The 25,915-nt window shown below is 50.3% G+C and overlaps 1 protein-coding gene across 1 annotated transcript in view; it reads right to left on the bottom strand.

Moving 5' to 3' along the window:
- CORO2B (coronin 2B) overlaps window positions 1-25,915 on the bottom strand; it is a 147,362-nt gene that overhangs the window by 8,053 nt on the left and 113,394 nt on the right. Inside the window, exons 3-8 of the mRNA XM_055536823.1 lie at window positions 19,019-19,135; window positions 6,850-6,999; window positions 5,971-6,135; window positions 3,930-4,046; window positions 3,703-3,807; window positions 3,062-3,158 (exon numbers count right to left, since the gene is read on the bottom strand). Coding sequence (XP_055392798.1) covers window positions 3,062-3,158; window positions 3,703-3,807; window positions 3,930-4,046; window positions 5,971-6,135; window positions 6,850-6,999; window positions 19,019-19,135 — 751 coding nt within the window. The remainder of the gene's footprint in view (window positions 1-3,061; window positions 3,159-3,702; window positions 3,808-3,929; window positions 4,047-5,970; window positions 6,136-6,849; window positions 7,000-19,018; window positions 19,136-25,915) is intronic.

The following is a 25,915-nucleotide window of genomic DNA, read 5'->3' as shown; positions in this document are numbered from 1 at the left end:
TCAGCACAGCCAGAAATAAAGGAAGGAAGGAAGGAAGGAAGAAGGAGAACGCTCTCCTGTGCACTCAGAGGTTTACATGCAGCCCAAGACTGCTGTTCCATCATGTGCTTTCTAGGATTGACAGGCACACGTGCATGCATGCGTGTCTGCGTGTGTTCATGTGTGTCTGTGTGGGCATCAGACACAACAGCCCTAACAGCTGCATCAGCTGAACACCTGCTGGGGGAGCAGTTCGGTGTGGGGTCAGACACACCAGCTTTGGGGTGGGACAGGATCCTGAGTTTGAATCTCTATTCTCTCCCCTTTCTGGCTGGGAGTCCTTGGGCAAATCACTGCCTCTCTAAGCCTTAGCTTCCCTGGTTGCCTAGAGGAGTCCAGTGGTGGCCCCTCATGAGACTGAGTGTGAAGATGCTTGTTAACTGCCCAGCAGTGTTGAGCACAGACAACATGAATTTCTTTCTCCAGGATATGAATATGACTGAAGGTTCTACCTTTCCTCATCTGGAATGGAAGGATGCTCTACCAGAGCAGAGAATTCAGGAACCTGGAGGGAAGTGGCTTCGTGGTACTGTGAGAAGCCAGGAGACTTGGGTTTGAGTCCTGACTCTGCCACTTAGAGCTATGTTACCCGCCCAGAGTGAGTTAAGTAGCCACCCAGAGCCTGCAGAAAGTGCCTGGCTCATGGTCAGTGCTCAACAGTGACCACAGGTGAGAAGGACAAGCAGAAATAATTATCCTCAGTACCCCCTCTCTCCCCACTCCCCAAGTCCTGATAACCCAACTTTCTAAACATTCCCGGATCCATCCTCATCCCCATGCCATCCCCCTAGTTACCATCTTCTTTTGCTTAGAAGTCCACAGCAGCCTCCTAACTGGTCTCTGCCTGCCTCCTGCCCTCTCAAGATCCAGTCTCCCAAATCCATTCTTCCTACAGGAGCCGCAGCAATCTCAAACTAACCTTTCAGATCATGTCACACGGTCCCACTCTCACCTACCCACCAGCCCAAGAAGAATAAAATTTTACAAAGAGTTCCCAGTGAAATCCCAACTCCTCCCCCTGTGTGATGGTTAACATTATATGCCAGTGGGCTCAGTAAAGTGGATGGCCCTCCCCAGTGAGGCTGGGTGGTGGGCATCTCCCAATCCATTCTGGGCCTGCATGGAGCAAAAGGCAGAGGAAGGAGGAATTTGCCCTTTTTTCCTGCCTTGCTGCTTGAGCTGGGACATCTTACCTCCTGCCCTTGAACTGGGTTTTGTACCATTGGTTCCCCTGGGTCTCAGGCCTTCACACTTGAGCTGAATTATATCGCTGGCTTTCCTGGGGCTCCAGCTTGTAGAGGGTAGATGGTGAGACTTCTCAGCCTCTGTGATTATGAGCCAAATCCTTGCAATTCCTTTTTTATAAATACACTTGGTTGTTTCTCTGGAGAACTCTAATACACCCTGTCTAATGCATCCCATGGGATCTGGCACCTCTCCAACTTAATCTCCTAACACTTTCCCCGTCTGTCACCTGTTCCACAGACTACTCTATGCTGAGCCACACTGACCTCCCTTCTGCTCCTAGAACATGCCAGGCTTGTTCTGGCCTCAGGGCCTTTGCACTAACTGTTTTTTCTGCTGGCACTACTCTTTCCTCTTCCTGCCTTTCAGATCACAGTTTACAATGTCACTTCCACAGCAAGGTTTCCCCCAATCACCTGGTCTAAAACAGTCCTTGTCACTCTCTGTTCTATGATCCCATTTGATTCTCTTCTTAGAGCTTCCTAACTTACAATATTTTCCTTACGTATTTGTTTATTGTCTGTCTTCCCTTCAGTGGGCAGTGAGAGAGGCCGTGTTCTGTTTTATTTATCACTGTACCCCTGGACTAAGCTAGGGTCTGGGCACACAGCTGTAGCCAATAAACGCTTGTTGAATGACTACATGAAGGAGCAGACAGAGCCAGGTACTCTGCTAAGTGTTTTGTATACATGATCTCTAAGCTTTACAACAGCCCTTCAAAGTAGGTTTAATCCCATTTTACAGATGAGGAAACTAAGACTCAGAGGCATTAAGGGCACAGCTGAATCAGAGTATAAACCCAGTTTGGACTCCAAAGTCCAGGCTGCTTGTTATACTAATTGATGATGGAGTGACCGTGAGGGAGGTGGGGGTGGCAGAGCCCTGGGGAAGGGTGAGGTCAGTGGAATGGTCATCAGGACCTCAGGCATATCTCTAGCTTTTCAGTTTGCTGTTGGTCACTGGGGTGGGGGGGCCCTTAGGCCCCTGCAGCCCTGATGTCTCTGAAGCTGGCCCTCAGGCCCTGTCCATCACACCAGATCCTCAGAAGGACAAAGCCAGACTCAAGCTCTAGGAGAGAAGGGAATAGAGCCACTCCAGAGATTTCTTCCACTGGGTGATCTGGACCCCACATGGCAGACTGCTGGGTCAGATGCCCCCAGTGTGAGTCCCTGGGCACAAAGACTTCATAGTAAGGCTTTAGTGGTGGGAGAGAGTGGGAGTGAAAAACAGACTCACTACACTCGTCAATCCTGGAGTCCTCTCTGGGATTTGCCTCAGAACCTGGAGAGCCTGGGGAGGTGGGGAGGGGACCCCTGGAATTCCTCTTGTCTTCTCAGCAAGGACAGAGCTGCTTCAGGGGACTAGGGGTCCTGGCTTCCCAGCAGCTTCAGGAAGGGGCCTGCACTTGGACCTGGTTCTGAGCTGTAGTTACTGAACCTCCTTCCACCATGTCAGAACCACAATGGGCTTCAGCCTCCCCATCTGCAGACAGGAATGCAGGGACCGCGCACACCTCTGCCGGCTGCTGATGGCCAGAGATGGCGGAGGACGCCAAGCACCGTGGATGGATGGAACCAGTCAAATGGGCAGTGACAGTCTGGCTGAGGAAAAGTAGGCTGACCTTCACAGGGCAGCACTTGGAGGTTCTATTCTGACTGGTCCATGAGTTGACCTTCAGAGGCTGATTTTTCACTGTGGGGGAGAGGTGACCCAAGAGCTAAATTCCAGTCTCTCCTCTCATAGTGTAACAGCCATGGCAGCCCCGGGGCCCCCTTACCAAGACCTTTCTGCGGGGCCGGGGAGCGGAACTCCATGAGGTAACTCAGGTAGGGTTTCTCCGTGCTGATCTCGTAGTACCGGATGTTCCCATCACCCTGGGGGCCAGGGGAGAGGGAGGGAAGGAAGAAGGAAGGGTAGGGGAGGGGTTCAGCAGATCCTGGTCCAGGAGGCCACTGAAGAGAGCCTCCACCAGCCCCCAACATGCTCAAAAGGCCACGGAAGCCTGGCTTCTAGGCCCCAGTGGGGATGCCATGCGGGACTCGCTGGGGGTGGTGGGGTGGTGTGTGTGTGGGGGGGTGTGTGTATGTTGGCGGGCCTATAGACAGTCTTCTCGACAAACAAGATCTCCTGGCAGGTGCCTCAAATCACATCATTAGGGATGATGCACTCCAGGCTCTGATCCTTATTTCCCTGTAAAATCTGGCTCCAGTCCACCCCCAAGGGATCCTCAGTCACTGACACCTGAGTAAAATGAGCATCCAATGCAAGGGTAGGTTTTGATAGAAGACAGTGGGGCCGTTTTGGGTCGGGAGAAGGGCAGAGGTTGGGCTCTTTTTGGGAGGTAGGGAGGGATTGAGGGCCCCATGGGGGCAGAGGTCTCCCACAGGCTGCCCCCGTCCCTCCCCCACCTTCCACTACCTTTCCAGCCAGGTAGAGCATGTGGGTGTCAGCGTCGTAGAAGGGGAACAGAAGGCCAGAGAGCCCATCAATTTCCTCCTCAATCAGGGGCATGGACAGGTCCTCCTGCAGGCGGGGGCCCAGGATCAATATCCAGGCAGGATAGCAACTTACCTTCCCCAACTCCAGCAAGGCCCCGGGGCTACAACCCTTTGACATCACCCTCTTCCTCGCCTCCCACAGCTGACCTGGTCCCAGAGGGCGATCTGTCTCGTGTTCCACCTGGAGACCCCCGTGGTGAGAAGCCGCTTCATGTTCCCCAGGAAGACCACCCGGTTCACTCTGTGGTTTTTGCAGTTCGCCTCCTGATGGAATCAGAGAGCTGGTGAGCCAGGCCCCAGACACTAGGGTATGGGGCTGGGCTGCCTGGAGGGCCCCAGACACATATCCGTGTCCCCACTCCCCGAACCTGTGGATGTTTCCTTGTTTGGAAAAGGGTGGTTTTCACATGTGATTTTAAGTGAAAGACCTCGATATGGGGAGACTCCCCCGGATCACACTCAGGGGTCCTAAATGCCATCACTAGCGTCCTTATTTAGAAGAGAGAGGCAAAGGGAGATTCCACAGATGCAGAAGGGAGAGAAGGTGGCGTGACTGTGGAGGCAGAGACTGGACTGGTGGGGCCACCAGCCAAGGAAGCCCCCGGAAGCTGGGGACACCTTCCAGTGGACGTCTGGCCTCCAGAACTGTGCGAGAGGATCGATTTCTGTTGTAAGGCTCCCCGCTTACAGTAGCTTGTTATAGCAGCCACAGGAAATGAATACAGGTGCTGTGGAGCACGGAGCCCTGGGACCAGGAAACCAGACCATATCCCAGAGCGGATGGGGACATGGACCAAGCCCCAGGCAGGGCTGGCGCTGGGCTGGGTGCCAAGAGCCCTCACTGGGGTATGTCTCAGCCGTCACCACAACGCCTACCGCAAGGGCTCTCTGAGGATGCGGAGCTTGAGGCTCAGGACAACCGGGACTCATGCTGGATCACTGCTGGCTGACTCACTTCACCAAGACCTCCTTCTAACTGGGCCGTCCTCTGCCTCTGCTCCTGCCTCTGGGCACCTCCTTTTCCTCCTAACACGCAGCAGCCCTTTGCCAGGATGAGTCAGCGTCAGGTAGGAACCAGAGGCTGGTGGGGCAGTGCAGAGAGCCGGGCTGGTGTCACTCACTCTGGATTTTAGTTCCAAGTTCTGCCAAAAAGTGGAACCATGGAGGAGTCCCTCACCCTCTCTGGGTGTGAGATGGAGCTTGGAGGTCTCTGCTGTTTTATATTTTTTCTGCTCAGCCTGGGCTCTGGGGTCCAACTGGCTGGGTTTGAATTCTAGCTCCTCCTGTAACTCTGAGATTCAGGTCTGTCACTCTCCAAGAAGCAGTATTCCCATGAAGGAAATGGATAGGAAGAGTAGCAGTGGCCATCTCAAAGGACCGTCACAAGGATTAAATGGGGGTGGGGGGAGGGCGACGTGGAGCCCACAGCATACTGCATGCCACACAATGAGCTCTGAGTAAATACTAATGACACTAATAACCATAGTGATGATTGTTTGTAATAGCAGTTGTTGTAGACGACTTTCTGGTCCTGCAGTATTGGGTTTTTCCAAGATAAATGCATCAGTCTTGCTTGTGTTAGGTGGTAAACCTCAGATCCCATCCAAATTTTCCAACCCATCTAGTGCCACTACGAGCAGGGAGTTGGTACTCAAGAAATGTAAATTTCTTACTCCCAAATGGCACCTAATCCCTTCCTCGGAGTCAAGACCCAGAATCAAAGACCAAAACTGGAGCTTAGTTCACCATCCACCTCTCCACTTGGAACCACCCCTGAGGCTGGCACCTTCTACCATCTCATCCCATGCAGGTGGCTGGGCAGTGAGTCCAAAGTCCCCTCCTCCTGTGCCCACGATGAGCACCCAGGGATTCATGTACAGAAGGGGGTCACCACTTTGGTCTTCAGAGCAGGCAGAAGAATCCCATCTGGGGAGAGGGGTAGAGTCTGTGGGGATGAGAGAGGCTACCGAGGTCCCTCTGCACCCATAACAAGGCAGAGCTCCTACGAGCATAGAAGGGCCCAGAACTAATGGGCTGGTCCCCAGAGGTGCAGGGCTGGTCCCCAGAGGTGCAGGGCGGGTACATGGAAGAGGGGAGCCAGGACAGTCTTTCCTTTCAGGGCTGGCTGACAGCAGAGCCCCAGGTCCCAATACCTTTCCTACCCCTCAAGAAAGATGCGGGGCGTCACCTGCAGGACGCGGCCAGAGCGTGGCTCGATCACGCGCAGTTTCTTGTCCTTGCACGTGGTGGTGAGCAGGCTGCCGTCAGTGTTGAAGGACATGCAGAGGATCACGTCCGAGTGGCAGTCTATCATCTTCACCGGCTCACCCACGTCCAGGTTCCAGATGAGGACCTGGGAGGGCAGACACGCAGGAGGCAGGCTCAGCCCTGCTGGGAGAGATGCCCTGTGCAGGGTCGCGTGCGCGGGGATGCGGGACCGTGTTGGTGGGTTCTACATCAAAGGTGGATGTGTCCCTGTCACACAAATCCACCACTGTCCTTGGGCAGATCCCAGCCCCAGCCGGGGCTCAGTTCCTACTTCTAGCAAAAAGGATGATTATTCCTGGCTGGGTTCCATACCTATTTTGAGGGCATACCTGGGGGTAGGGGTTGGTGCTCCATTCTCCCCGCCAGCAGTTTTGGGTTCTTCTTTTTCCTACTAGGAGGGTAGAGACTACTTCTTGGTTAAGAGATGGTCAGATAGAGAGTGTGGGCATAGAGTGGGCATTTTTTTTCTTTTTTTAAATTTTTATTAGAGAATAGTTGAGTTTCAGTGTTGTGTTAGTTTCAGGTATGGAGAGGGCATGCTTCTCTGGTATATCAGGGCTGGAGAAGGCAGTAAAGATGCCTCCAGCTTCTGTGGACCGCAGAAATGATGGTCACACAGAAAATGCTCAGCTGTGTGCATGTCAAATGAGCAAATGAATGAGTGACTGAATGGATGTGACACTGGCTAACAGGCTTGGGAAAGGAACAGTGCTCTCTACAGCCCCCTAAAGATGCCCTTCTCTCTCCCTCTGCCTCCCTGCTGAGCTGGCTCTGGCCACCGTGCCCACTGGCTGCCCACCTTGTAATCGTAGCCAGCACTGAAGAGGATGTTGTTGGTGGTGGGGTGCCACTCGACCAGTCCCACACGCCGGCTGTGCCCGTGCAACTCCAGGAGAGCCTCCGTCATGTTCCGCTTCAGCCCACCCTCGGGGATCTCCCAGATCCGCACCTGCAGAGCGGACGGAGGGCCAAGGCTGGTGGGGGCAGGGCCAGGAGAAGCCCTGCTGCCCCTTCCTTGGACACCAGATCTGCCTGGTAAGACACCTCCTGGCCAGGGCAGTGGGCAGAGCCTGGCTGAGGCTGGGGGGAGGGGGGAGGTTGCAAGGGGTAGTTAGAGAGAAGAGACCACCTTCTCTGTGCCTTTGGGAGGATCTTCTCTAAGGAGTCTCTGCAGACCTTGGCAACTATTATCCCTGGCATGTTGTTACTGTTTCAGTCTAGCCAGGCCCAGAGGACCACACAATGAGCAACTTTTAACAAGTGCTGTGTTCAAAGCCTGTCTCTGCTTCCATTCCCACGCCCGTCTATGAACGCCTTCAGCCTCAGCGCCTGTTTGTACCACATGGCCTGTCCTTCACTCTGTCCCCCACCCAGAATGGATACTTGAGCAGAGGGAAACCCATCTGGGAGGCTGGGAGGCCTCCTGAAGATGATGAACTAAGGGCAGAGAAGGGTGAGGTGCTGGACCCTGAGCTGAAAGCATATCGAGCCTGGAGGTAGTCTTGTGGATGCTGATAAACAAGTGGGAAGAAAAGAGGAAGGTGGAATTCAGAGAGAGGAGTGACCATGTGACCCCAGAGAGAGAAACTGAGCAGTTTCTCTGTCATCTTTGAATTGCATGCATGCATGCTCAGTTGCTAAATCATGTCTGACTCTTTTGGGACCCCATGGACTGTAGTCTGCCAGGCTCCTCTGTCCATGAGATTTCCCAGGAAGAATACTACAGTGGGTCACCATCTCGTTCTCCGGGGGATCTTCCTGACCCAGGGATTGAACCCGCGTCTCCTGCATTGGCAGGTAGATTCTTTACCGCTGTGCTACCAGTGAAGTTCGATCTTTGAATTACCCCTTGATTGTTATGTTAATGTTGGTAGGCTTCTGTTTCTCAAGCCAAACATACTTTGCACAGTTTCAACTATAAATGGGGTTGGGGGTGAAGTTTTTACCTTGCCTTGCCTACTGGCAGAATAAAATAAGCTACTGATTGTAAAAACTTGTAAAGTATAAAATGCTCTAAAGACCTATGGGATTATAGTTCTTGTTATAATCATCATCATCATCATCATTAATACCATTTATTGTGATCTAACTGAGTGGAGAGGAAAAAGCACATGTGATTACAGCTTAGGACACCTTTATAACAAATGTTTTGAAAATCTGAACTCCACACTTCCTAGAAAGGAGAAAAACAGGGAAAACAGCTTTGAGATACCATTTATAATCTTCTATTAATAAAACAGCCAACTGAAAGAAACAGTGTTGACAAGGTTATACTGGAGTTTATGGATTCCATTGGTGTTGGTAGTATTACAAATCAGAGCAACTCTGTTTTGGAAACAATTAGGCAATCTTTACCAGATTGTTCCCCCTTTGCTGCTGCTGCTAAGTCGCTTCAGTCGTATCCAACTCTGTGCAACCCCACAGACAGCAGCCCACCAGGCTCTGCCGTCCCTGGGATTCTCCAGGCAAGAACACTGGAGTGGGTTGCCATTTCCTTCTCCAATGCATGAAAGTGAAAAGTGAAAGTGAAGTCGCTCAGTCATGTCCGACTCTTAGCGACCCCATGGACTGCAGCCTACCAGGCTCCTCCGCCCATGGGATTTTCCAGGCAAGAGCACTGGAGTAGGGTGCCATTGCCTTCTCTGGTTTCGCCTTTAGTAGGAACTATAAAGACATTTGTATTATATTCTTCAACCTAGTAATTTTGCTCTTAAATTTCAATATAAGCAAAAATCTCCATGCATGAGGATGTTCACTGCAATGTAGAAAATTCAGAAACACTCTAAGTGACCACCATTAGTAATTTAATATGTCATAGCAACATGCAATATTAACCATTCAAAGATAATCATGATGGCTCAGAACAAATAAGGGAAGTATGCTAAAGAAAGCCAAAGGCAATCCCAAAGACAGGGAGCAAGGCTGGCAACTGGGGGTGTCCCTAAGGGAATTCCCTTGATGTGGTTTCCTTTCTTGGCACTTTATCCTCAGAGTATAGAAATGAGTATTTCCCACACATATGTTCTCCTGAAGACCCAGCTCTGAACATACAGACCACGGGAGGCTCCAGGTCTAGCCAGGGATTTATGGTTACTCTTGGGAGCACCATTCTCAGCTTCAAAAAACATATTTGAGAAAAAGTTTATAATTAGGGGACAGTTTGATGTTTTTCCATCCTCAATGTTATGATCTCCTGTGGTTGTCCCAGCTCTCTAGGAAAGCCCAACACTCCACATAGCCCAGCATGCTGGTGGCAGCTGGGGGGAGGGAGGTGACAGAAAGGTGACAGAAAAGACCCAGTATGCTCCACGGTCTTTCCCTGACCGCCCTGTGCAAAGGCCTTATGAGATGAGGTCTCACATAGAAGGGGCAGAGAGGGTGGAGTGGGGACCAAGGTAGATGATTCAGTAGTCATCAGTAAGACATGCATTCTTGGGACTTCCCTGGTGCTCCAGTGGCTAAGACTGTGCTCCCAATGCAGGGTTCAATCCCTGGTCAAGGAACTAGATACCACATGCAGCAACCAGGAGTTCGGGTGCTGCAACTAAGACCTGGCAGAGCCCAAAAAAAAAAAAAAAAAAAAAAGACACACATTCTTCTTGTCCTCCAGTGTCCCAGAGGAAGGTGACTGTTGAAGAGTGGAGACTAAAAAATGCTTGTGTTACACACACACCCCCCCACACATTCAATACCTTCCGCTTTCTTTCTTTTTTATCCAAAGGGATGCTATGATCCATACACTTCAGCGACTTGCTTCTCTCATGTAACAAGAGCTGATGGGCATCTTTTCACACCCTCACGTGGCCCTGCCTTAGCTTTTTAAGTGGCCAGAAGGACAGCTGCTTTGTGGCCATGCCATGATGGATTTAATCAACTTCTGTGAATGGACACCTGGGCTCTGCCCACTTTTCTCACTGTTGCGATTCATTCTGTGATGATGAGGCCTGACATACAAGTTTGGGCATGGCCAGGAGTATTCCTGTAAGACACATGCCTAGCAGTGTTTCACTTTTTTAGTCACTGTAAAATTGTCCTTCAAAACTGTCCCAGGCTTCACCAGCAGAGTCTGTGTTTCTTTACCTATATCTCTAAAACTGTACCTTCAAAAACAGGTTTTGGGGACTTCCCTGGTGGTCCAGTAGTAAGGAATCTGCCTGCCAATGGAAGGGATACGGGTTCAATCCCTAGTCTGGGAAGGTTCCACATGCCACAGGGCAACTAAATCTGCCCACCACAACTATGGAGCCTGTTCACCCTAGAGTCCACGCGCCACAAGAGAAGCCTCTGCCATGAGAAGCCCACGGTGCGCTGTAACTACAGAGTAGCCCCCACGCAGTATCGAGAAAAAAAATATCAAAAAGCCCACAGGTTTTTGTTCTTGGATCAAGAAGGGCTTCCCTGGTAGCTCAGCTGGTGAAGAATCTGCCTGCAATGTGGAAGACCTGGGTTCGATCCGTGGATTAGGAAGATCCCCTAGAGAAGGGATGGCTACCCACTCCAGTATTCTTGCCTGGAGAATTCCATGGACTATATATAGTCCATGGCTTCACAAAGAGTCAGACACGACCGAGCAACTTTCACTTTTAAGAATGCCATCTCCCTGCTGTTGGATCTGCAGGTCTTTGATTCTTAGCAACACTGGGTATCTTTTTCCCTGTTCATAGACTACCCTTGTTTGCACTTGACAGGAAGCTTGAGATGCATTCAGAGTCAAGGGGATGAAACTTTAAGGGGCAGGAAGATAGGCCAACGTGGAGGTGTATGGGGGCAAAAGGTCTTGTCTACGGACACCTCATACTGTATCTTGAGGACAGCAGAGAAGCACATACACACACGAGCCCATGGCATTCAGTGCATACACACTGACTGAGATAGGAGAGAAAATCTGGCCTGTAAGAAAAATCTTTGAAACAGAAAGTTGAGCCTCACTCATTCCATATACACCTCTTGTGAGCCAGGCCCTGGGTACCAATGGGATGGATGCTGAAGTCACCCCATGTCTGCTCTTGATTGGCACACAGTGGGGTCACAGGGCAGAGAGCCCATGGAAGCACAGGGATGGGGGAGCCTGAATCCAGTCTGGAGGGTGATGCGGTGGGAAGATCCACAAGGCGCAGGGTTAGAAGAGGAGATGTTGACCCACGTTTGAAAAGACAGGTTGGAAATGTGGGGAAAGATGAGGAGACAGAAAAATGACTCCTGTGAGTGGGTGCAGGCACAGTGGGTGGAAAATTAGGGGTGGGTCGGCCTGGCTGGTGTGGAGTAGGCCAGCAGGTGACAGAGGAAGCCAGAGGCTGGACCTGAGGAGCCCTGCTTGGGCTGTCTCAGAAGAAACGCTTTTTCCAGAACAGCCTGATTACTGAGGATCCAGCTAACTGAGGCATCCCTGGGTCGCATCACGGGCAGTGTAAAGTAGAGACACCAGGGAAGCTGTGAAGAGTGGGTCCATTCAGGCTGTAATCCCAGGGCCCAACTGCTGCTGCTGCTGCTGCTAAGTCGCTTCAGTCGTGTCCGACTCTGTGCGACCCCATAGACAGCAGCCCACCAGGCCCCGCCATCCCTGGGATTCTCCAGGCAAGAACACTGGAGTGGGTTGCCATTTCCACCTCCAATGCATGAAAGTGAAAAGTGAAAGTGAAGTCGCTCAGTCATGTCCGACTCTTAGCGACCCCATGGACTGCAGCCTACCAGGCTCCTCCGCCCATGGGATTTTCCAGGCAAGAGGACCGGAGTGGGGTGCCATTGCCTTCTCCGAGGGCCCAGCTAGATGACCTTAGACAAGCCAGTTAACCTCTCTGAGCCTCAGGCTCCTCATCCGGATGATAAATCGAGAGATACATGCCTTTCAGAGGTTAGTATTGAATGAATCTGAACTTCAGGGTCCTTGTGAGTGTGAGGCTTTCTAGCTGCCCACACAGGTTGGTTTGTTGGCATGACAGCTCTGCCTGGTAATGAAGGGGCTAAAAGGGGAGGGGGCGGCAGGTGGTGTCTATGCCCAGGCACAGCCGCTGGACTGGCTCCAAGTCCAGAGGAACGAAGGGCTGCAGCGGGGGAAGCCAAGAATTGTTTTCACCAGTAACTGCTAGAATTGGGTCTCAGGTGGAAAATGCCTCACAGGGAAGGAAAGGGGAGTCTTGCCTTAAAACCCCATTTGATTCCAGCCACTTCGCTTCCTGGGGTCCAGTTTCTTCTGCTGCATAAAGTAAAATGAAAGTCACTCAGTCATGTCTGACTCTTTGTGACTCCATAGACTATACAGTCCATGGAATTCTCCAGGCCAGAATACTGGAGTGGGTAGCCTTTCCCTTCTCCAGGGGATCTTCCCAGTCCAGGCATTACAGGCGAATTCTTTACCAGCTGAGCCACAAGGGAAGCCTTGCTGCATATTGAGACAGTATTTGTTAATCTTCCAGATTTCTCTGCTTTCGACACCATTGAATGTTATCACTGGGGAAAAGAGACTACTTCTGTTTGATCCACCACAACAGCTAACAGCTGGCAGCACACGCAACGGGAGCTCAGAGGAGGAGCTGGAGTTCACAGAGGGCCCAAGTAGCTGGAAAGGAATTCCAATCCCTAAACATTCAAGGGATTTGCTGGGAACAAAGAGTGGATGGGCGCGGTAGGTAGATCTGCTCAGAGGTTGCTCTGGAAGAGGTTACTTCAACAGGAAACCCAGTAGAGTGTGCCAAATCGGATTTCTGGAAGGAAGGGGAGGGGAGAAGTGGCAAAAGTGCTTTCTCCAGCTAAGCCAGCTGTGTCTGGGACTGTCCCTTTCATAAATCCCTGAGTCAGAGCCCTGTTTAGTTAAAGCCAGTTACAATCAAGCCAACGAAATATACCTAGTCACTCCCTGGGTCGTGTTGGACACTGGGGGCCAGTCCTCAGCCAGTAAGTAGCTCACAGTCTTGCGGGGTTGATGGCAGACACGGCTAAGGCAAGGCGGGTGAGAGGCACAGTTCATAAAGCTGCAAAACCAAGTGTCCTGGTGCACAGGGGAGGGAGCACGTGGCTGAGAATGCGAGAGCTTTGTGGCCCACCAGCTCCATTCCAACCCAGGCTCTGACCTTATCGGCTGCAAGACTTCATCAAATTTTCAACCTCTCTGAATGTCAGTCTTCTCAACTGTAAGAATAATTACACCTACCGTTATCGTTGTTACAAAGACGAAATAAACTATATACCCTACCAAGCAGATGACTAATACATTAGTAATACTTAACAGTGCTTTGTTGTTTAGTGACTAAGTCGTGTCCAACTCTTTTCGACCCCCTGGACTGTAGCCCACCAGGCTCCTCTGTCCATGGGATTTCCCAGACAAGAATACTGGAGTGGGTTGCCATTTCCTTCTCCATAACAATGCTTGCTTAATATTAAGGATTATATACAAATTTTAGACAGGTCACATTTTAGATGTGATTTCTATTTTTCATATGTGCTTTGTGGCCCCCTGCGTAGTCAATGAATGTGGTATGAAGTCTGTCTCCGTTTTACACAATGCAAATACATCTCCTCTTTAAAATTATTATGTGATTATGAAGGTGTCTGGCTGGACCTCTCTGCTTTCTGATACACTGAGGACTGTGGCTGCTAGTGACTTAGGCCCAGGGCCTACTCAGCCCCTCTGAGAACACTGTTACTAAGTGACAGAAAGCCCTGGTTAGGGGAACTGCTTGTTACATAGCTACAGCAAATAGTACTTACTGCCTACATCTGTGGTATAGGAGCTCAGAGGAGGAGCCGAAGTTCATAGTGGTCCTAAGTAGCTGGGAAAAGATATGGATTCCAACTCCTTAGTATTTACTTAAAAAACCACTCTTTTCGGAGTAGTGTGGGGAGGAATGGGCAAGTATAAGGTATAGTCTCTGCCTTCCAATAGTATCCAATTCAGCTGTACTATATTACATAGCCACGAGCCCAGGATTTCCATCCAGCAAATCCACAGGTACACTGCCTAGAGCTGAGGTCAGAGCAACTCTTTTCTCTTGTCTTTTCTGCAGTGAGAAGAAAAAAAGCATGAGGGTCTTGCCCAGAAGGTCTTGGAACACCCACCTCCTTATTTCTTCCCAACTATTCGGCTTGCTACTAGACACGGAGTGCATCACCGCTAGCCTAAACAAGAGACAGAGCCTCCGAGTTTAACGTTGCTATCTTCTGACCACGTAACTTGTTCCTAATGTGGGAAACAGATCACTCCAAAGAGAAGGCGGAGAGAAAGGCCACCCGAGGATTCAGGAGAGAGCACAACTGAGCGTCTACTGTTGAGAATCTTATGAAGGGGCTGCCAGCAGATGAAATGAAATGGTACTCGTGAGGTTGGACACAGGGAGGGATATGTGTTACTTATCATCATTATCATTGTTATTATTAATGACTCTCCTTACATAGGTGAGGAAATGAGCCACAGAGAGATTAGGAAACTTGCCCAGGTTGCACAGCTAGGAAGGGAGAAGCTGGGATTCAAACTCTGGATTTGAACCAGGGAAAATGCCGTGTTTCTCTCCTCTGAACCCCTACCCCTGCTCATCCCTTCCTTCTTCCCTGGATGGAATCTGACAAGCTAGAGAGGGTGTGGTCCGTCCTTCTGCTCATCTATTCCAAGAAAGAGGTGCTACTCCCTGGCCCCAAGAATCTAAAAATTACCCCATCTGGGGCACAGACAACCTTCCAGGCCTCCCACTGATGGTCAACTCCTCCATTCAAGGGTGGGGTCTTTAAATCCACTGCCCTATTTCTAGGACAGGGAACAGTGCCTGGCACATCATAGACACCTAAGACACGCTTGTTAAATGTATGAACCAACAGAAGAACCTGAGAAGCCCAGAAAGCTTCCGACCATCAGCAGCTTCAGCAATGAGTCACCCGTGGGGAAGCATGCTAGTTCTCGCTTTGGCCAGTGGTGAGCTGGATAGATGGCAAAACACCCCTTCAGTCCTGAATTGGAAGGGGGCCCTGGTGGGGATTTCTTTCCTAGATTTTAAGGCTTAGCATTCAGCTTAGTCCTTTTGGGAAACCAATGATGAAAAGCCTAAGAAGCACAGAGTGACATGCATAATGGGAAGTATTTTGAAAAAAAAAAAAAAAAAAAAGAGTCTGGGTCTCTCTCTGTCCCAGCCCTCCAGCTTGCCCTCACTGGGACAGGATATCTAAACACCTTGGCCCACATTAATGGTTATGAAGTTCTTAGTAGCCAAGAAACACTAGATTCATTTTGCTCTCATGATAAACCATTTTATAGCAGGGGAACTGGGGCTCAGAGAGGTTAAAGAAGCTGGTAAGATCACAGATCTGGGAAGTGGCAGAGCCAGGATCTGAATGTAGGCCCTTGGCCTCCCAAGCCTGGCTGCCTAATGATTGAGCCACCCCTCCACACTGGTGGAGTCTCTGCAGCTGCCAGGCACATTGGTGAGGCCTCTCAGGGCTATGTGCTTCCATCTCTAAAAGGAGTGCGATGCTCCCTTCCAGCTCCAAGAGGTATTGGTTCTCAAGTTTATATGTGTGTGTAGGAGGGCAGGGGGGTGGGTGGCTTCCGGCTGCTTCCAGCAGGGCTGACATCCTGCCCCAGCCCACCCCCAGCTCCTGGAGGGGTGGGGAGCATCACCTCTCCTGGGGGAGTTGGGTGAGGACGCTGCTGGATGGAGGAGCAGTGGAATAGAAGGGAAAGGAAAGATACTAAGCCCAGGAGAGGGGCCCGTCTCCCTCTCCCTCCTCCCACTCTCCTGGGATCGCTCTCTCCTTTCCTTGAGATGTCAGAAACCTCTCTCTGTGGCTGCTGGAGAAGGGCTGGGAGCATGAGGCTTGGAAAGCCATAGCGCCCTTCCCTGCTGCCTGCCAGCCGCCCTCCCTAGCTGCGGCAGAAGCTATAAAAAGCACAGCCCTTCAACAATAGGTGACATCACCCAGCGGCGGAAAGAACTGGATTCTGCCAGATGCCAGGGAGAGTTACAGCCCCCAGACTTCCCTCAGGATGGGAGCCCCTTGGGAAAGGGCTTGGTATGCTCTTGGATCCCTGAAAGGAGGGGCTTAGACTCTGGAAGACCTCCTCATGCCCTAAGGGAGAGGAGACTGGCCGGGCGCAGATCTGGGGGATGGACTTCACTGGAGATTTTTCAAGGGATGGGGATATGGGAAAAGAGCTGGGAGCGGGGTGGAGGCCAGCTGGACCCCCTCAGTGTCCTCTGAACGTTGTGAGACAAGCAGAGGGTGGGGAGTGGGTGTGCAGGGCCTGCCAGGGTCTCTCTGGGTCCCTTCGGGGGCTGGTTCCCTCCCCAGCTCTGGCATGTAGCAGTGCCTGGCATACAGTATGTGTGCTGACTGACCTCTTAACCTTGGTTCTGGGTGTGGTGTCTGAGGCGCAGTAAGTTGGTTATGTGATCTGGAGTGGGTTGAAGGGTGCCTGACCCTGGAGGGGGCGAAGGCAGAGACGGGAAGGTCAATCAGAGCGGTGCTGGCAGCATTGACCAGCCTCCTCTCCCCACCCTGGGGGCAGCTGGTCCTCTGTCTTTCCAGCTCCCCTCCTAGGACCCGGGCAAGGATGCCCTGCTCCATGTGCCCTCAGCACCCTGCATGGGCTTGGCATAGGGAGCTCGCTGAGTCGGAGAGACTGAGTGTCAGATGGATCTGAACTGTCAGCCCCTCCAGGCTCTGAGCCTCAGTTTCCTCACCTAAAGCCAGGGCTGTGAGTAGCTGCTCAGGGTGCTGGCTGGGAGTCAGGAGACCTGGGTTCCAGGTCCGTCTGGGACATAAGCCCCTGTGTGATCCTGGGCCCTCGGTGTGCCCTTCTCCAGGAGGGGCTTGTTTCCAGCCATGGCAGGGGCAGGGGGGATATTGACTCCAATGCCAAGACCTCTGGCCCTGAGGCTGGGGAGGGGCAGAGACATAAGGGTCACTGCGTGGGCTCCGGGCTGGCTGGACTGGCAGCCAGAGCAAGAGCTTAGTTCCTCTCTGTTCTAGAGGCTTAATCCCCTTCTCTCTGGTGAGCAGCCCCGGGCCAACCCCTCTCTCCCTGTGCTCCCAAGCCCCATGTTCTTTCTCTTTATACCCTCAACATGTACACGAGTCACATTCCGCTCCTGGGCACGCCCTTCCTCTCTGCTGAGCCACATTCCAGCACCAGCCCAGCTGGCTGGGGTTCCACGTCTTCCACAAAGCTGCTGTGACCCATCCAGCCCCTTCCCTGACCCCAGAGCATGTAGTGTCTCCACGCCACACAGGTGTAGGGGCTCCTGTTCAGATGGCTTGAGAAGCACAAGTCTCACTTCAAAGTTCAGCTGCTCACCCTGGCGTCCCAAGCCTTCCCTCTCTGCTCCTGGCCTCCGTTCACAGCCTCCCTTCCTGCCCAGTCACCGTCTCCATTTTGCTGTAGAAAGTAGCCAAACCTGATGGACTGTGCCCATCACAACTTCTTGCCCTCCTTTCTTATGCTGTGCCCTGCCCTTGATGTTGCTGCTCTCAGGAATCCTCTTGAGTTGACTCAGGGCTTTGACTTTTAGGAGTTGGTAAAGCCCATTCTACTTTGTTAGCTCTCTCTGCAACACTCCCTTTTACTAGACAACTGTGCCAGCTGACCTCCTCCCTACCCCCTAATTTATTAACCAGTGGGGACTATTTACTGTGAATCTTTTTCTTTGGATAATTCATTAGATGGACTATATTTATTCTCATGTATTCATTTATCTTTCTATTCAATTCAGCTACCTAGTCACCTTCCTCCTGTCCTCTTTCCTTCCTTCCATTCATCTATCTATCCATTATCCATCCATTCAGTGATCTATCCATCAGTGTGGTCATCCATCCAAAGATCCATTCATCTAGCCATCTGTTTGTCCATCCATTCATCCATCCATCCAGCCAACCATCCCATCAAATACCTACTAAGCATCTACTAGGTACTAGGCTCTGTGCTGGATGCTTGGGATTCAGAACCAAAAGGCCACGAGCTCTGTTCTTAGGAGCTCTCAGGCCAGTCTGGATAGACAGGAGACATGAGCACCAAAGTTTCTTCTAGTTCCAATATCCTGGGAGTCTATGACCTGCCCCCAGACTATGCCAGTGAGCACTAGAGAGACACTTGTGGTCTGATCTTCCCTCATCTGGGAACACCAGGGGCTGGAGCAGCCCCTCCTCGCCAGCTCAGCTGAGGCTCTGAAATCCCCTCTTGCTCCCAGGCTGGTCTGTTGACATTGCTGAAGGGCAATTGAGGAAAGGCCTGGGGCCCTTCTCCAGAAACACAGACACGGCTGCCAACACCTGACTCTGCTTCCACGTGTGCAAGTCAGCAGAGCCTGGGGAAAGGGCGACCAGAAAGCAGCTTCACATGTTGCGCTCCCTGGATTCTTTATCATCTCCCCTTTCCAAATTACCTGCCTCCTTTCTTCCCTCATCCCATCCCTCCAATCTGTTCTCTCTTCTCCTTCCCTCTGTCTCCCTGTTCCCTCCTCCTCACTTTCCTTCCCCTATTTCTTCTTTCTCCTCATTAAGTGGTGATTCAAATTCTGGGCCACCACTGTGGGTCCTTGGACAAGTCATGACAAACCTCAGCCTGGTGTCCATCCCTAAAACCATGGCTCACAGAGGAAAAAACTACCCAGCCTGAAGAACAGGGTCTCTTTTGCTCATGGCTCATCCATTTCTACCCCTTTCCCCTTCTTCCTTGCCCATATTCCTCTTCTGATCCTTCTCCTTTTGCTATCACAGATGAGTGCCAAATCACATATTTAATCTTTTTGTTCTGTTCTCACCTACAAAGTCAACGCCCCCGAACGAAATCACGGTAAAGGCAGCAGACCTGCCATACAGTTCATGGACTGGCTCCCTGTCCTCTTCCTCACTCCCTGTCCCGGGGCTAGCTGAAGGGATGACTAAGAGGGCAGAAGAGGGGCAACGAAGGGAGAAGGAGCGAATTTAGGGAGGAAGCAGGGAGGCGTCCCCATGTGCCCACCCTCCCCAGGAACACCCCTCCTGCTCACCGACGTGTCCTCTGAGCACGAGGCAATGATGTTGTCGATGAAGGGGTTCCACTTGATGTCCAGCACATTGCCCTGGTGACCGCAGACCTTGGGGTAGTTGGGTTCGATCCTGCCCGTCTGCCAAGGAAAGAGAGAGAGAAAGAGAAGAGAGAAGGGCATTAGTTTGATGGCCCTGGGATGACCTGAAAGAAGAGCCAGAAGGTCCTAGAGGGTCCACTAATGTTTTTGGATCCCTGCTTCTGGCTGGGCCATACTGCTCTGTGGCTGCATCCTCCCAACACTGAATGGTGGTGGGAGGGTCCCAGAGCAGGGTGGGTGGAGCCATGCTGGTCCACACGACATCTGAGTGCAACTTAGAGAAAGGTGTCCCTTCCTCAAGTAAAAACATCTAAAGTTAAGATGTAACCATCCACCTGAACCACCAAAGCCTGGTGGGCAGCAGCCCTGGCAGTTCGTGGGCCATATGTCTGTACTTCTGCCCCATCTCTATGGGGAGCTGACCCGGACAGGTTTGGATCAAGAGGCGGCTCTTTCCTGCTCTCCAGGAATCAGCGGAGGGGTCTGAATCTCCGGGCATACGCGCTCATGTTAATCTGCCTGGGATGTGAACGGTGCTGTTCCCAGATGCGGCACATGCTTGTTCAGTGTGGACCTTAGACACCTGTGCTCGGCGCCCTGAGGCTGAAAGCACCGTCTCTGGAACCACACAGGCCTGTGTTTGAATCACAGCTCTGCCGCTTTTGAGCTCAGAGGCCTTCGAAAGTCAACGAACTTCTCTGGGCCTCGGTTTCCGCATTTCCTTTCTTTCTTTCTTTCACTGCTTCAGCAACTTTATTTTCAGACACGTGGATATAAAATCAGCTGGAAAGCTTGAGAGTGCAGCTGTCAAGAGAGGTTCCTCATTAGTATTGCTGTGCAGACTAAATGAGCCGATGTGCTTAACAGAGTACTTAGTGTGGAGATTATCATCATAGTGAATGCCCCATACCCGATACTAGTTATTATCATACAGCTGAGATGACACCTCCTCCAGGAAGTCTTCCTTCAACAGATCAAGCACTCCTCCTCTGTGAGCTCACTGTATTCTGTGCTTCCCTCTGTTATAGGCACCATCACAAAGAATTGCAGTCTGCTTCTGTCTGTTTATGAGCAACTGAGGACTGCCTTGTCTCTGAATCGCCAGCAACTCACAAGTCTGGCAAACAGTAGGTGCTCAGTACATGACCTGAAAGACATCCTGCAGTGGAGATGTAGTCCACAAAAGATGGAGCAAGGGGAGTCGGGGTGAAGGGTAGTTTCCATGCCTACTGGCTGCAAAGGTGGCCGGGAAGAGAGGAGAAATGGGAGACAGAGGCTGCGTCTCCATTCCCCAGGTTGTTTAACATGAGATTTTTGGTGTGTGGAGGAAACAGGAAGGGTTTTCCCAGTCACTGCCCATCAGCTAACAGTGGTTAGATGATCAGAGGCACCTGAGGCAGGCCAAACGTCACCCTCCTTTAAGTTCCTCAACTGAATAAGGAGAAAATCAACCCGTTTCAGGCAGGCCCCTGCTATACGTGCCAGTGTGATGGGGCAAGAGCTATTTCAGAGTGTGTGTCCTGCCGTAACCTCTTCCCCACCCACTTCTTGTCTGAATGTCTATCTCCAGGAGGTTGTCTGATTTTTTTTATGACACAGAAATGGCAGTGGTATGGAGGGTGAGGGATGAGGCAGAGAAAGAGAGAGGAAAAAGGCCTCAGAGATTGTACTTGGGAGAACTTCACTGACACTGTATCCTGGGGCAAATTAGAGAATTAAGGAAAAGGATTTGGGGAATACGGCTCTCAGTTAAGAATGGGATCCCCTTTTGCATCCTATGAGGGACGCAATATGAATTGGAATACCCTTTTCAATTACCTTTAGGCTGTTGGACTATGTTTCTTTAATTGAGACTCTGAGCAGTGACTGAACCACACATGGCCCTAGGATTTACTAGGGTTACAAAGTAGCTTCTTTAACTCTCACAAAACCCTGGGAGTTAGGCATGAGGAAATTAATGCCCAGAAATGTTAAGCAACTTGCCCAAGGTCACCCAGCTGAAAGCTAAGCTAGGATTCCCACACAGGGGTGACCCTCAAAGCCGAGCTGAACCCCACTGCTTATTGCTGGCCAGCTCCCCTCCTCCAGTTCTGATGGCCAGGGGCTGACAGGCCCTGCATCAGCTGTTTGCACAGCTCACGTGCTCCCTGCCAGAGCCTTCTCTCCTTACATCTGATCCTGAAGGCTGCCCTGAGTGGTCCCTGAGTAAAGCTGTCTGCATTCAGCTTTCGGTACCCAGGCAGATCTCAGGGGCACTGAATCAGTCAGTTAGTAGGTAGCCAGCAGCTAGCAGCAGCTTCTGGTCAGCAGCCTGCAGGTGATGTCCTGGAGGGACAGGTGAAGCCACATCACTGGAATGTATTCAGAATGGGGAGAGGTCAAGTTTCTTCTACACTGGGTGTGTGTGCGGGGGGGCGGGGGGGGGTGGGCTTCCCAGGTGGTGCAGTAGTAAAGAACCGGCCTGCCAATGCAAAAGACGCTGGAGATGCGGGTTCGATCCCTGGGTCAGGAAGAGCCCCCATGGCAACCCACTCCAGTATTCTTGCCTGGGAAATCTCATGGACAGAGGAGCATGGTGGGTTATCAGTCCATGGGGTTGCAAAGAGTCAGACACAGCTGAGCGCGCACCCACGCACCATCCTGACAGAGCGCACCCTTCCAGGTGGACTTGCCTTTTCAAAATGAATGCCTTCCCCAAAGGGATGGTTAGCATTGATTTTCATGACTGAATCACATTGTTGTTCTTGTAAATGGTGACCTGCAGAATCTGCTCGGCTGTACACAGCGCCCTCAATGGGAGGGACCTCTTTTCAAACTGGCAGCTCTGACTTTCCCGTTTTATATAGTAGGCTTCACATAATTTTTTTGTTTGTTTTGGCTGTGCCATGCACCTTGTGGGATCTTAGTTCCCCAACCAGGGATCAAACTCTGGCCCACGGCAGTGAAACCACTGAATCCTAAACCACTGGACTGCCAGGGAATTCCCCAAATTTTGTTTGAAAGACAAGATTTATTGCTAAGAGGAAAAGTTTTGAAAACCACAGTTATATAGAGAAATCAAGCAAATTTTAAAATACAATTATTAACACCAGGAGAAGAACTGCATAAGAAAGCTTATACAATCATAGAGATAATGACTTATGGACAATATTTACATTGTGGTAATAATGTAAATCCTGAATGTTTATTTAAACATGAGTTGTGCTATAATATATTGGGCTGGCAGAGAAAGGAAAAATGTGTGTGCGTAGAGTTAAGACGGGAGACCAAGCTGCTGGAGAGCCAGATCCTCATCTTCCATAATAGGAAGTCAACAGACAATGTCTAAGATTTTAAAAAATCAAGACATTGAAGAGAAAGCATGGAATTAAGAAATACAAAGAGAAGTACAAAAAGAAACAGCTCAAAGCATTGGAAGCAGCTAAGGAGTAGAAAATGAGGGGTGTAGCAAAGTAGGGTAAAGATCGAGGGGACAGGGCCTGGTGTACTAGAAAGCGTTTAACAACAGATTTTCCAGGAAAGAAAGGGCCTGGTTTGGAACATTTGCCAATTTCAGTGGCTAAATGCCCATCATTTCAAACTACCACGGTGCTATCACCAGAAGTAGAGTTAAAAGAGACTAAGGCGGCTTCCCTGGTGGGGACAGGAGATAAGAACCTACCTGCCAGTGAGGAGGACACAGGTCTGATCCCTGGTCCAGGAAGATTCCACAGGCCAAGGAGCAACTAAGCCCAGGAGCCACAGCTACTGAGCCTGTGTGCTGCAATTACCAAAGCTGGTGTACTGCCGCTACTAAGCCTGTGCATCCAGAGCCCGTGCTCTGCAACAAGGGAAGCCGTTGCAGTGAGAAGCCCATGCACCGCATCTAGAAAGGAGCCCCCACTCACCACAGCTAGAGAAAATCCGTGTGTAGCAACGAAGACCCAGCACAGCCAGGAAATAAATAAATTAAATAGGATGCATTTATTAGAAAAAAAGAGACAGTAGTAAAATAATTAGGAAGAAATAAATGTTTAATATTTAGTACTTCTATTTTTAACATAATTCATTTAAGTGAAAGTTGCATAACTTAAAATTTAATAATAGTGCATTATTAAATGGAAATAATGGAAAGTGGCAGGGAAAACTTCTAAAAGTTTAACGATAAGCAAAAATTAAACAAAAATTTAAACATGAGCTGGTGTAAGCCCACCCCAGCACAACCCTTGCCATGTTATAGGCCTCAGTACTCTTAGACTTCATGACCCCTGTACAATTATTACTCTTAGAGACCTGACAAAGAACAAACAAATAAAATGCATGTATCAGGTGTTCTAAAGGAAGCTTGTTCTGAAATTTTTTCCTGAATTTGTAATAAGTGTGAACAATCCTCTCCCCAGACCCTTCAAATGCCTCTGTTTTCTCTTCTACTTTCTGGATGGGGGTGTGGCTAGAGACCAAATGCAGATCTGGTTCTTCACGGCAACCCAACACCGCCTTCTCATTCTTGTGCTCATGGCAACACTAATAGCTATTATTAATATAGCAATATAATCAAACATATTAATTTACAGATATCATCACATTTAATCCTCATAGCAACCCCAGCTTGTATCTGAGAAAACAGTTGTGTAAAGAGCTTCTCCCAGGTGGCGCTAGTGGTAAAGAACCCGCTTGCCAACACAGGGGATGTAAGGACGCGGGTTTGATCCCTGGGTCAGGAAGATTCCCTGGAGGACGACATGGCAACCCACTCCAGTATTCTTGCCAGCATGTCCCATGAGCAGAGGAGCCTGGTGGGCTACAGTCCACAGGGTTGAACAGAGTTGGACGCAACTAAAGCGACTTAGCACAGCACAAAGAGCTTCTAAGGAGTGAAGTCAAACTTTCTCACTGTTTCATAACTTTAGAATCACTGTTGAGATCGTCAGCTCACAGAATTGTTCCAGCAGGAGAGTTCCCCGGGGTCCTGGGGTCTAACCTGCCATTTGAACCTCAAAGGGAGCTTGAGCCTCAACAGAGCTGGGACAGAAATCTTGCTGCATGGGGTGGGGAGTGGGTGCCTGTTACACAATGTCTGTAATCATTGGGGAGATCTTTCAGGCCGTTAGGGCAGGCCTTGTCCTGGCCACCTTGAAGGACAAATCCAGTCCCCTTTGCTGGGACAGACGTTCGATGTCAGATGGCAGCTGTCGTGCACCCTGAGTCTTCTCAAGGAGGAGCTCAGAGCTGGAGATCGGGCTGCAGCTCAAATATACCTGAGCTGCCAAAAGACAGAGCTGGGAGGGGCTGGGACATGGCCTGTACAGGGTGCAGGGGAGTGCCAAGCAGGGCAAATTTCCCACAGATCCATTTGACAGGGTCTTGGGCTTCCCCGGTGGCTCAGACGATAAAGAATCAGCCTGCAATGCAGGCTACCTGGCTTCGACCTTTGGCCTGGGAAGATCCGCTGGAGGAGGGCATGGCAACTCACTCCAGTATTCTTGCCTAGAGAATCCCCATGAACAGAGGAGCCTGGTGAGCTACAGTCCATGGGGTCGCAAAGAGTCGGACATGACTGAGTGACTAAGCACAGCACAGCACAAAGATTTTTGTTTTTATTTGTATTATGTATTTTTTATATTTTGGCTGTGCCACTCAGCTTGTGGGACCTCAGTTTCCAGACCAGGGATCGAATCTGGGCCATGGCAGTGAAAACACTGCATCCTAACTACGAGGTCACCAGGAAACTCCCTCAAAGACATTTAAAAGTTTCTTGGCCTTTGATCAATAACTCCACTTTGGGAATGCATCCCAGAGAAATGAACAGGGAAGCATACTAAGACATTCACTGCCTGGTTATTTATGAGAAGGAACAAAAATAAAAGCTCAACAATGGCACATTGCGGAAATGAATTTTAGGATGCCAATATAATGGAATATTATGACGTCACTTAAAATCATATTTTCAAAAAATATGTAATGACATGGGAATTGCTCAAGGGCTAATGGTAAGTGAAACAGTCAGAATCAAGTTTATACCTAAAATGATCCCTAGCTATTAAAAAAAAACCACAGTCTGTAAGAAAACGCATCAAAAGGTTAATAGCAACAATCTCTCGTTAGGTGGATATTAGTGTTTCTCATTTTTCTGCGATGAACATTTATAATTTCTAATAAAAATATAAATGTCATTTAAAACACACACACACTCACCATAGTGTTTTGTTTCTGGTACCCCGGGTGGGAGATGATCACCATAGATTTGATTGAAAACTATCCCTCTCCGGTCTCGGTTAAGCAGGTCTTAAGAAAATGAGATGCAGGCTCATACTGACCAGATTTACATGTTTCAGAAGCTTTGGTGGAACATAGATATGGTTTGCTCATACAGGTTTCTTTACTTACTTGTTGCCACACAGATAGTTTAGGGGAAAATAAGATCCTTGAAATTGAATAAAATTATATAGCTAATTGAAAATATGTTTCAGCGTGTGTGTGTGTGTGCGTTGCATGTGTGCAGGCAGGCCAGGCTCTCCCTTGGAGAGGCTGGAGGGTGTGGCTCACCCAGCAGATTGCCAGGGGAACGGCGGGTGCCCTGGGCCCCAGTCCAGGCTTTATTTGAACCCAGTGAACTGACTGAGATATTTTCAAAACAACCTGCATTGCAGCTTCAGCTTCCTAGAATTTCCCATGGTTGCAAAGCTGAATTTTGCACACAGAAGCAAAATGGTTTCTTACCTGGGGAATCAGCTTAGTGAGGCAGAAAGAAAAGAGTGAGCAGGAGGCAGGGTTTCTAGGCCCAGTCTCAGGCCACCTCATCAACCGAATGACCTTGAATGTGCCCCTTGGCTTCTCTGG

Source organism: Bubalus kerabau, chromosome 10 (genome assembly GCF_029407905.1).
Source record: "Bubalus kerabau isolate K-KA32 ecotype Philippines breed swamp buffalo chromosome 10, PCC_UOA_SB_1v2, whole genome shotgun sequence".
NCBI classification, from domain to species: Eukaryota; Metazoa; Chordata; class Mammalia; order Artiodactyla; family Bovidae; genus Bubalus; species Bubalus kerabau.
The sequence above is the reverse complement of the archived record's forward strand: the minus strand, read 5'-3'. Positions and strand labels throughout refer to the sequence as shown.